The sequence below is a fragment of the Nycticebus coucang genome, chromosome 23 (assembly GCF_027406575.1).
Source record: "Nycticebus coucang isolate mNycCou1 chromosome 23, mNycCou1.pri, whole genome shotgun sequence".
Classification (NCBI taxonomy): Eukaryota; Metazoa; Chordata; class Mammalia; order Primates; family Lorisidae; genus Nycticebus; species Nycticebus coucang.
In genome coordinates this window covers 34,591,757-34,604,062 of record NC_069802.1, presented here as the reverse complement: position 1 = coordinate 34,604,062, position 12,306 = coordinate 34,591,757, and the positions used below count along the sequence as shown (strand labels likewise).

Sequence of the window (12,306 nt, the reverse complement as noted above, 5' to 3'; positions counted from 1 at the left end):
AAGAATATGAAAAAAGTTAAATAGCAATATAATAACAGAACACACCTTCATAGAACACTTTGTCACAATGATAAACTCTGAACCCAATTTGCTTTTATTCTCAACTTCCTAGGATCAGATACTTGAAATTGTGAATTTAACACTGTCAGAAGCAGTGGTTCTCAACCTGTGTGTCCCAGCCCCTTTTTTCCATTTGTCACAACATGGCAATTAGGAAGGTTGAGAACCACTGATCAAAAGAAACCATAGTGAGGAATCTACATTTACCCCTCTATTTGATTTCCATGGAACCATATTTGCAATCACCTTCAAAACAAAAGAAAGTAAGTTTTAACTTATAAGCATAAGCCTGCAATTTTTCTTCTTAGAATGAATGAATGTACATGGAGTAAAATATACTTTAAACGCAAATATTAAAGCCTTATATCTATATTCACCCATCCAATTATACACAGAAATTTTGCTGTAGGTTCTAAATTCCATAGGTTCTAAAACTCATAGAATAACAGCAGACTACAATAAACAACTCAAAATTTCATTTCAACTCTAATGAATCTTTTTTAATTTGAATGTCAGTTACTGTATGTGATGGTATAAACATAATAAAAAAATTACATGCTTTCAAATTTAACCCATAAAATGGAAACATATTTGATAGCCCTGTTCAGAAACAAAGTAGGATGTATTCTGAGTATATCACTAAATATTATGCTGCCTTCATAGCTGTTCAAAGCATTTCCTTTGAACACAAATATCTACTTCCTAGCCCTCATAAAATAATGTAACTAATCTTCTTCCCGGTACAAGCATTAGAAAAGCCTTTTAAACTCTAAAAGGAAATCTTTAAAAGCTTTTAGGTGCATTTTATAAAATATTTGTTGATATAAAAATTTCTGAGATAATAAGCCTTTCTCTCCTATCAATTCAAGCAATAAATGAGCTACAAAAGCTAAGGAACACGTTTGAGATGCTTCCTTGTTTGACATTTCAAAATTTCTCTTAAAATTACGTAGTTGTCTCCAAAGTCTCAATTAGCACTTTTTGAATGATTTGCAAATCCAAAAAATTCTAAATAAAACCTTAAAAACTTAAAAAATGATCTCACTTCAAAAACAAAAAAGACATAAATTTACATACCAATGTAAAACACAGAAATCAGACAATGTTAGCCACACTAACTCCACAACTGAAAAGAAAGTAAGACACTGGACTAACCAGCACAGTCTTAGTCTCTAAATTTTGGAGGGTTTATGTTACAATATCTCCGTTATTTAAACATAAGTCTGTTCCATACACCACATGCAGGGTTTCCATGAGGAACTTCCATTAGCATTACTGAGAGCTACGGAATTTATCACCCCTCATCATTCCCACAGACACACACTTGAATGCTCACAGAATAACGAATGAATCGTTCTTAAAGCCCTGTGAATACGAAGACCAAAATATCACAGATTTGTGATTTATCCAAAGATTTGTCCAAAAGATCTGTCCAAAGATTTGCCCAAAATCTTGTATAAACCCAACTTCTTAAAAACTAAACTTTTTGAAATTCAAAACTGAAATCATTCTCCTATAATGCCATTTCCAATTAAGTAGGTGAGAAAGGGCTAGCTGTCACTAGAAATATATAAAATAGCTCCAGAAGCCCCTAGATAAGCAGCAGTCTATTAATTTCACTTGCAAAACTCTTTAGGTCATTTGCGTACTTCAAAAGACAGTACTTAACAATATTACCTTCCATAGGGCAAGATTTTAGGCAACAACTTAATAATTATTAAAAGATATTTAATACCATTTCTAAATCAGTAATCCCTATCACTTAACCTTGCATCCAGACAGCCTTTTTCCTTTCATTTTCCTTTGTTAAACTCTGATATTCAGGTCCCACCTGAATTAGGTATTGTGAACACTGCAACTGTAATTTGAGCAACACAACCTCCATGTTTCCAAATTCTGACTACAATCATTTCAAGAGTTTAAATCATCTATTCAATTGTTTCCCATCTAAGAAGTTCATAGTCAAGTATTAACAGAACTTTTAAAATCCGCGCCTGTGGCTCGGTCGGTAGGGTGCCGGCCCCATATGCCAAGGGTGGCGGGTTCGGGCCCGGCCCCGGCCAAACTGCAACCAAAAAATAGCCAGGCATTGTGGCGGGCACCTGTAGTCCCAGCTGCTCGGGAGGCTGAGGCAAGAGAATCGCTTAAGCCCAGGAGGTGGAGGTTGCTGTGAGCTGTGTGAGGCCACGGCACTCTACCGAGGGCCATAAAGTGAGACTCTGTCTCTACAAAAAAAAAAAAAAAATCCATACCTTTCCAAGTAAACACTCTTATTACTGTTGTTTGACTTGGTTTTTTTTTTTTTTAATTTATAGATTTTAGTGACTAAAAAATAAAGATATCTATGAACTACTAGTAATCCATTAACATAAAATGCTAGAAAAAATTACTATCATCATAGCTTCAACAAATGATATTAATTTCATGTTATTTCATTCATGTGGAAATGTACTTTTAACTTCTACATTTGAATTTTAGACTTATTAACACATAAAACTAAAAATACAATGTAGATTCTCTATTTGAGAAACAAAGTTACACAAAGATGTGATACAAATCGATATTCATTTTAGTTTTTGCAGCATAAACACATGAAGTCCTGTAGTACATTTTCAAGACAATATACTTTATAAAGTTATGAATATTCAAATAATATTAATTTTTAAAATCAGAAATCCAACTAATAAGAATTTCTAATCTAGAATATTAAAGAAACCATCATAAATCTAATCCCAAATGCAAAATTCTACAAAATTCTTGCTCCTCTGAAAAAATGACATGCAACTGGAGGAAAAAATAAAATAAATGAGGTGACAAAACACAGACAAGCTGCTTTTGGTATGAATCAAAGCCACCGAGAGGATTCGACAGTGACCCTGTAAAAGTACACTTGGTGCCTTGGTTAACCTTACTTAAAGTGCTGCATAGTCAAGATGGAACTAAAAACACAAGTCTGCCCACTTCTTGTACGAAAGGCTTAGAAATCCTTTTCACAGTAGAACGCTGTTTACTGGACTGTACCCACAAGCTTCCTGAAAGTATTTTGACTAAGGCTCTTAAGAAGCTCTATCAGCAGAATCTCTGACTAATAGATACACTATTTTAAGCAGTAAAATCTGCACAGTGGTTGCATCCAGACTATACAGCACACGGGATCATGAAATATACTAAAATGGATGAGTATTTGCAAAGTAATGACCTTGAAAACCTGTCAGAAGAGAATGTGAATAGACAGACAGGAGGCTTACATCCCTAACAATCTGACTGGTTAGAAGACTTCCAAGAATACTAACAAATATTAACTCACCCACTTTGCTGCTTCACTATAAATTCAATAATGCTGCCCATAAGGTTTACAAGTGATACAAATAGTAATCATCCTACTTTTGACATTTATAATGAACTAAAATTAAGATTAGAGTATATAAAGGATATACTATATAAACCTTGTAATTTATTCACCTCATTTCTTAATATACCTACTAATTATATAAAAACAAGATATATTAAAACAATTTTTTCCTACTGGAATCCTGACTATAATTTTTACTCTATTATGTAGTAACCATCTGCTTTGAAAATGTAAAACTTTTTTTCTGGAACTCTGCCCATCCAAATAAAAACTTAATAAGAAAAATTAAAATGCACATTCATTAAGAATATACACATCTTGATATCACCTTCTAACTTAAATACTAAGTCTAAAATATTATCCATAAATTTGGATTTCAAGACTATCAGATCTTTTCTTACAAAGTAATCAAAATTTTAACATCATCAGGACTGTGCATCAGGTAAGAAATCATCACATACATCACACATAGTGAATGTCTAAAACCAGCCTTTGTATTTGTGTAGGTGCTTGTTCTTTAAGCCTTTCAATTAACAAAATCAAAAAAATTAAAACCAATGAAACAAAAAAGTGCTTCTGCCAATTAAGCATGAAAACAAAATAGCTAATAACTAAATACTGCTTTGAGGTTCTCTGTGCATAATAATGGGCATCTCTGAAAAAATTATTGCTATAAATATGAGTTTTCAGTATGTATATTATGGGATTTGTGCATGTATTCTGACAGTAACTGCTTTATTTAGAAATGATTATCCATAAGGGTGAGAACGAAACTGAAATCAGATTTTCAGTTCTGAATACATTAAAAGAAAATATACATAAAACAAAATACACATGTTTCTCATTAAACAAACCTCTTGCTCAACATAACTTACTAATGGAAAAATTGTTATTATTATTATTTTTTTTTTTTTGTCGTGCTGTATCTCCTCATCTATTTTTCATGGAAAGCCACGTACAAGCCATCACAAAATGCAACAGTGTGTCACTGATGACACCTCCAATCACCAAGAGTTTTCATTACCTGCTCAAAAACTTTCATTGGGAATTGTCTGATAGATGAAGTGTTTCAGAGGTTAACATATTTCAATAATATTGGCATTTATTAAACTCCTTCCCACTACATCATTCATGTTCCAGTACATGAACCTCACATTACACTTGCAGCCGTTTTGTTCAAATGTATTTCCTCATGGAGGTGAGGATGGACAGTTTATAAAGTCAATCAAGATGAACTGTCTTTAATAAACTACTTTAAACATATAATTTAACCATTGAAATTGAATGAATAGGGCATTTTAAAGCCCCAATTGTTCAGAATCTAACTTAAACCTTCTTTTTTTATTATTATTTCCCTGTATTTCCCACAAAATGTGCTTCAACTGGCATCTAAATAGTTCTTTGCATGGTGAACTGAAACATCTTGAATGCTCAAACTGTATTTTTATGAGTGCCTAGGGACCCTAAATTTTAGTGGTCTATTAAATGCCAGCAATTTCATGCTGCCTTGCATAAAACAGCATTCACATATTAGAGCACAGAAGTTCCATAGCTACATTATACTTGCTTTAACATTTAAACAAAAAACTGAAGCAGAGGTGAAACAAAATAATGTTTTAAAGAAATAATCCTTCCCAGTCTTTTCACATTCAGTTAATATTATATCTGTTGACAAATGCATAGCATTTAAGTTTTTTCAAAAGCTTTTTAGAATTTTATAAGCAACTATTGTTTATTCTTGAAAAATGTGTAGTAGCCAAAAACAGTGATGCGGTGGGGTAGTGCAAAACTTTTCTCACACTCATGGACAATATTCCTGCATGGCAGATTGTGACGAAAGTTAAATTTACTGGTTACATATATTTTCATGCAGAAGCAGCCCAAAATTTATTTTACACATTTCTGCTCTATGCCACTTATTTTAAGATTTGTACAATCTTCTATGGTCTAGACTTTTTAGTCTCTTACCTGGCAATGTTATCCTTCTCAAAAAGAAATCCAGTCCTATAGTTTGTTTGTACTGTTTCCCAAAAGTTTCTTGAGCAAAACTCGTAGCTAAGGAGGTCTAAAAAATTGATACACAGAATATCAAAATTAATTTCCTTGTTTAAGAAATATAAACATAAAACCACTACAAAATCTTATAAGTAATCTTAACATTTATACTGCAATTAATTCAACAAGTAATTTTTAAGGAGTTCTAATCAGCTGGGGGGGGGGGGGCTTCATGCCACCAAGTACATTTCATCTGCCAGCAGCCAACAGTGGGGACACAGACTCATCCCTTAGAGCTCTTTAAATCTCCTAATTGTCCAGCCTCTTCTCTTTGCTGGAAATTAGAATTTGAGAATTATCAACAAAAAAACTAAAACAACATAATTAAACATATGAACCTTATACATATCAGTTAAACATGTCACTGAACATTAATAAAGTTTCATTTCTAAGGTTAAATATTCTGAGGGCAGTTGTGTCCTCAGTTAATAAGAAGCACTAACTAAGGAGGGGAAAGCCTGCTTGAAGAATTTCTTTTCCTTTGTTGCACAAGAAAAGCAACTAAACTACCTAATTTTTCTCTATAATAAAGACCTTAAATGAAAATGATTCTACAGAATGGCCGTGATAATGTCCCCTTTAAATTTAAAAGTTGATATTTTTAAGATTCATATAAGGCAGGCAAAATAATTATTTTCCATCCAAGAACCATAATGCTAAAGTCACAAGATATTAGAACCACAACAGATATACATTTACTATTTTTTAAGAACAATTCAAAGTTTTATTCAAAAACTCTGGCACTTTCTTTTAGAGTACCATTTCTTATCAAAGCAAAATCATCAATCATTCTGGTAACAACTAAAATAATTCAGTAACTCAAAGACGTCTTAAACATCTTAAATTCACTATTCTTATTTGTAAACTCCCCCCCCAAAAAAAAAAAAGAGAAAGGCAGTTTCATTAACGTTTTACACTCTTCAAGAAAGACTCCAAAAGTTCGGGGGAAATAGCCCTTTTTTTAATTTTAAAAGTTAAAATTAGATGTCAACTCTTAAGATAATAAGAACTAAGATAAAATTTCCAAGATAGCTTATTATAGTTAATTTTGACATAACTACAGCAGTGCAAAAGAACAGCTGGCGAAATTCCAACTCCTTTTAAAGGATGACTAAAATTCCTTCTACACAGAACCGTGTTTTTCACACAATGGCAACTTATATACCCTAACTCCAAATTTTTTAATATACACAATAAGCCAAGCATTTGTAATAAATGTATAGGCTATTTAGGCAAATATCTGTTGAGTACTGCCATTTGAAAGATGTTCTGCTAGACGTTTAGAAATAAGTTCACTACATGGTACATCCTTGGAGCATGTAACAACATCAAAACTGAGAGATAAGAATTTAAAAGGTAAGCATCTCTTTTTAAAGGCATTTCTTCTTCATTTACTTTTAATTAATGCCTTTGAGCTTATCTAACTTAGAGCCAAAATCATCTGTGCAGAAGTTCAGAATTCTAGAGAGAAGTAACTATCTTATGTGTATCATTACAGGTATTTCAAAATGTTTAATACACAGATGACTGAAACACTTAAAAGGCAAAGAGAAATGTAATGCACATGTAATGTCCTCATTGTGTCATTTAAGATAATTTTTCACTTCTATTAAAGATTCTCAGAGTTGAATATTTTTATATTTAAGAGTATTCAAAAAAAGGTAAGTCAACTTCTTTCCTTGGAAGAAGGACTTCTAGATTTTGAAAGGCCTGCCCTCACACTCCTGAGGCAAACATAAAACTAGGGTTTCATTAGAATAGAGTGTTTTAAATAGAGAATATTAAAATAAGTTCTTATTACATTATCTCCTAACATATTGCTATAAAAATTAAACATAGAATCATCTGAATCAGAGGGGAGGGGGCCGCTTCTTCTTTACTACCCAGACTTCATGCCATTTTTCACATTCAATAATTTCTCACAAGTCACTGTATAAATACCCTTGTTAAGCAATTACAGGTAGGACATGAACAACCAGTCACGATTATCTGAAATATTTTTATCTGATTCTTTATACAACCGTACTACATTTGCCAACACTAAAAAGATACCATAATAGACTATTCTGCCTCCCAAAAAAAGTCTTGAAAAAATAGGTAATAAAATCAGAAGTATGAATCAGAATAGGAAAAAAGGGGGAAACACATGTTATTAGAGGGAGGAGCTCAATGTCTCCTGAAGAAATATTAGTGGTTATCTCCATACTCTATTGCATCTGTCTCTGTGTATAACTATGTCAGTTAGAACCAGCAAGAGAAAAAAAAAAAAAAAAAAACAATGCTAGAAAAAAATGGCCAAGTGTTAAATCAGGATACAAATGGGTTGAAAGAGAGGCTCAGTTCATAAAAGATAAGAACAGTATGCGATATAATGCCAATAATTTGAGAGTTGAATAAGGTATGGAGGAAAAAACATGCTCAATATTACAATAATGAAAGAAGATTAGGTATCAGATGTTTATGTAAGGAAATTTCTGGCAGAAAAACCTGTTACAGTTTTAATATAATTGGTCAAGATGATGATGACTTAAGTCAGAGCACTGTTATTCTTTGAGGCAGACAGTCCTAATTCAACAATATGGAAATGAAAAAATTACATTTTCTCCTATACTATGCAGAATTTTAGAGAGAGATGAAAAACTACAATTACAATTACAATTGTAGTTAAAAAACTACAATTACAATTAGTAACACCAAAGTAACAACAAGAAGGAAAAGTGTGTGATAGGCTAAATAAAAAACTGACAGAAACTTATGAATAAATTTCAACTAATACAAGTGTGATAGATAAATACTGAAGGAAAAATGAGCAAAAGTTTAAAAAATTATGATAGCCTATAGGGTGACAGGCAGTTTTTGTGTCTTTTTACAAATGTTATCATCACTATAATTTTAAATGGGAAATAAGTATGGTTGTGCAGTTAAGATTTTGAAAAATCAGGTGGCTTTCAAATGAAAATCTAAATGATAAGAAAACTACAAAAACCTAACAAAATTTCAATTGAATTAAATTGTCAGAAACAACGCTGATTTGTTTATGACAACTTCAAAACTTCGAAGTGTAAAACACTCAGACTACTTCATCAAGAAAAGCAAGTCTTTTCCCCAAAATGTTTAAACGTCATCAAAGCATATTAAGCTGTTTTCCTCAGCACTAAAAGTCGATAACAAAATATCCTGGAAGACAAGAAAGAAACAGAATTATTCCAAAGACAGGCGAGCCGCTCAGCAAAGCCAACCGCCAGGGAGGTTGCAAAGGGCAGTCGTCACCACAGCAACCAGGGTCCAAACTACACCAGCAACAGGGGAATGTGAAGCTGAAAACAGGAAACCGGCAGCTGTAAGAACCCACATTTCTGAAGACCACGGTTGGGAAAAGGGAGAGGAGTAGAAAAAAAGACACACTTGAGCAATGTTCCCTGGGCGAGTGCTGGTGACAAGTACAGGTATGAAGGCGCGCCAAGCGGAGCCTCTTCACAGCCCCTCCAGATCTTATGTTCCAAGTAGCCGGCAACATCTGCTCCATTTTAGGAGCTCCAGAACCCCGGGTTAAGAAACCCTGCCGAGGAGTTGCGGGAGCTGACAACCGCCGCCTGGCACCCCTGTGCACCCCTCTTCGCAGCGGGACCGACATACGCGGGGGAGCCCTCAGCCTCCAGCCCACCCGGGGGCGCCGTCAACACGTGTCCCAGGAACGCGTGTCCTGACAGGTGCGGTGCCGGGAAGAGAGAGAGACGAACAGGGATAACAGCAAAGCAGCAACTAAGGTTTATTGTGTGCACACTGCCGTGCTCTGAAAGCTTTATGTGGACTTTCACATTTCATGTGGATTTTCACATTTCTGCCCTCGCGGTGGCCTCTATCAATACCCATGTTACGGAGGAAGCGCCAACAGGTCAGCAGTGTGCCCCTAGCCCCCGTCCAGGAGGTGACGGAGCCCGATTCATACCCGGGGACTCTGACTCCAGAGCCAACCTCTCGGGAGCTCGCAGTACAGTGAAGGCATCAAAAGGGAGGAGCGGGAGGGGCAGAGTGTGAGCCGGGCTACCAGGAAACCGGGCAGGAGGATGCCCCGGCACGACCTCGCCGTCCCCGAGAGGCGCAGCGCTTCCCAGCCAGAAGCCCTGAAGGGAGCCGGGATGCGACTGTTTCTAAGCGGGCGCTGCAGGGCTCTCTGCGGGCTCCCCCGCCGCCCGCGGCTCGGCCGGCCCGGGGCACCCCCGACGCGCCGGGCCCTGGAGCCCAGGGCTCGGGGCCACGGGGTGACGCGGGCGGCGGGGAGGATGCCGGGCGGGGCTCCCGCGGGCGCGGGACGGCGGGCCCGCGGGAGGACTGACCTTCCCGGAGGTGCCGTCCCCCAGCACGACGATTTTCAGTTGCCGGTCCTGGCTCTCCTCCTCAGAGTCCGACATGGTGTCCCGGGAAGCAGGCCCGCCCCCGAGGTGGAGAGAGGAAGGGAAGGAGACCTCCAGGGGCGGGGGAGAGGAGGAGCGGAGGGAGTGGGGGCAGAACCCCCCGCCCCGGTTTCTCAGCAGCCGCAGGGGGATTAGGGAGAATTTACTCGCCGGGCGCCATCTTGCCCGCCTCCCCTCCCCCGCCCCCCGCGCGGGCCACACCCCCTGCGCGCACGTCGGGCGCGCGCCCTCGCCTCTGCGCCAACCCGCGCAGCCGGCAAGGCTCCCCGGCGAGCCGCACCACTCGCGGCCCGAGCCGGGGGGAACGTCGGAGCGGGAGAGGCGAGCCGCTGCGCTCTTTGCAGACGTAGTTAGGTAGGGGAGAAAAGAAAGTGTAGCTTCTGAATTACGTAAGACAAAACGGGAGCAGAGTCGCTCGTAAGCGTTCTATCAAATTCCCTTCCCATTGGAGAAGGCCCCTGAAGAGAATGGTTTAACCCGAGTGGGACGCCGGGGCTGCGCCCGAAGTTACCATGGAAACCAGGAGGCGGCGGGGCGGGGCCTGCGGCGAGGCGGCGGGGACTGGGGTTACCCTGCAGGGCGCTCAGGGTCTGGGCCCTGGAGTGGCTGCGGGTTCGGGCAGTAGCGTGCTGGCAGGGCGGGAGGATGCAGGAGGCAGCAGGGACAGTTCCGGAGGGTGATGGCGCTCCGCCTCTGTCTGTTTTGGCCTTAAATTCTCGGTTTCCTGGTCTAAGCAATCATAGGTCCGAGGGTTCGTTTACCCAGCGTTTCCAGGCGCCAGCCTCCTGTTACCCTAGGACAACAGCTCTCCAAGTGTGGTCGGGGGTAAAGTCAAATCAGTGTTCTTAGGAACACAGACACCTTCTTTGCCTTTTTCACGTTCGTGTTCTCACAAGTTGACACTTATCTGTAGGAGACTTGTAGCGTATGACGTCATCGCTGTGGGAGCGTGTTGCCTTTTACTCTGTTTCTAAGCATTTCTCAATTTTCATTTCGGTGCTTGAGGTTTTTAGATTCCACATGAATTCTTAAGAGTATAAAGGGGCCCTGATTATCCCAGTCCAAGAAGATGGGTAAATAGCATAACTGAAAATTACAATATAGTGAGGTAAGTTCTGCAACTCATTTGTCTCCTCGTTAATCACTTTCCATCAATTATTACCTTTACTCCTCATAGGAATCCTATAAAGTAGGTAGAATTATCCCCACTTTGCAGATGAGTAAACTGAAGTCACAAAAAGCTTAGCTCAGAAGCAATAGTCCTGGAGAGAACGGAAGAATTAGAATGGGAAGACAGGACAGTGTAAAGAAATGTCCAACCCTGGAGACAGCACTGGAGTTCTGTACACAGCCCTGTACTTTCTAGATCTGTGCACTTGAGCCAGTTTCCTCATCTGTAAAATAAACTACTCCTCTGTCTGACTGAGAGGTTACCATGCCTGAGGTGCAGTAAGCACCCTTGTCATCATTACATGTTGGTGCACTTAGGAAGCACCCCTACTCTCTGGGCAAGTTGCCTTCAACGAGTTTCTTAGGTAGGGCCTCATCTGCCATAGGGCTGAATCCACAATAACAGACACCTAGTTAGTATCAGCAGCCAGTTCGTTTTCCACTCCCTACCACCACTGCCACCACCACTTTCCAGCCCTTGGATTTGCTAAGGAGAATCAGAAGAAAGAGGGTATGTGAAAGGCTTTGCAAACCTCTTTGTAATTGTTAGTTTGAGGAATCTGCTTTTAGTGAGCACAGAATTAACCCCTTCCTGTCTATAAGGAAAGTAAAAATGCCAGAAATTTGCTTTTCCACCCTTGTGTCACCCTCTGACCAGTGAGACAGAAGACATTGTCTTGTGGTATATTTAGAAAAGATATCCTCCCACCCCTCCTGATGTACTTTTTAAAGGAAAGGAAAACAGGAGAGCTGCAGAAGAGCCTTCCTCCTCCCTTCCCTTGCTTCTATAATTGGGTAAGAATAGGACAACCACAGCTCCTTCAGCCTATCTTTTAGGCTTCTTGTTATGGGAAATAATATTAAGGTACTTTACTGATGTATTCCCTTCCTTGCAAATAAAAACATCTCACTGGTGCAACTACTTTGGTCAAAAACTAGATTCAGTTAAAGTCATAGGGCTGATTTTCAGATGTGTCATTATATGAAGGGAAATCTAGAAGAAAACTTCCCTATTTTCCAATCATGAATCTCCATGACGACTTCCCTGATGGAGAGACAACTTTTATGTGGATATAGCTAGAATAGTATTGCTATATAAAACAAAAAGTCAGTTGCATTATTTCAGTGACCATATTTTATACATATATAGCATGTTTCTGGTTTTAAAATTAGAATTTAAAGACTTTGAGCCATTTTTTAAATCAAAAGAAAAAATCTTCCTCTGTGTAGAGGACCAAGTTGACTTTGAGAGCT

General features: G+C 38.6%; 1 protein-coding gene across 2 annotated transcripts in view; it reads right to left on the bottom strand.

Annotated features, from left to right (window-relative positions):
* The window catches only part of RAB28 (RAB28, member RAS oncogene family), a 62,573-nt gene extending 52,490 nt beyond the window's left edge, over window positions 1-10,083 (bottom strand). For both annotated transcript variants that reach the window (XM_053577923.1, XM_053577922.1), the window contains exons 1-2: window positions 9,805-10,083; window positions 5,381-5,477 (exon numbers count right to left, since the gene is read on the bottom strand). In XM_053577923.1, coding sequence (XP_053433898.1) covers window positions 5,381-5,477; window positions 9,805-9,879 — 172 coding nt within the window. In that variant the 5' untranslated portion in view covers window positions 9,880-10,083. The remainder of the gene's footprint in view (window positions 1-5,380; window positions 5,478-9,804) is intronic.
* Window positions 10,084-12,306: the final 2,223 nt, after the last annotated feature.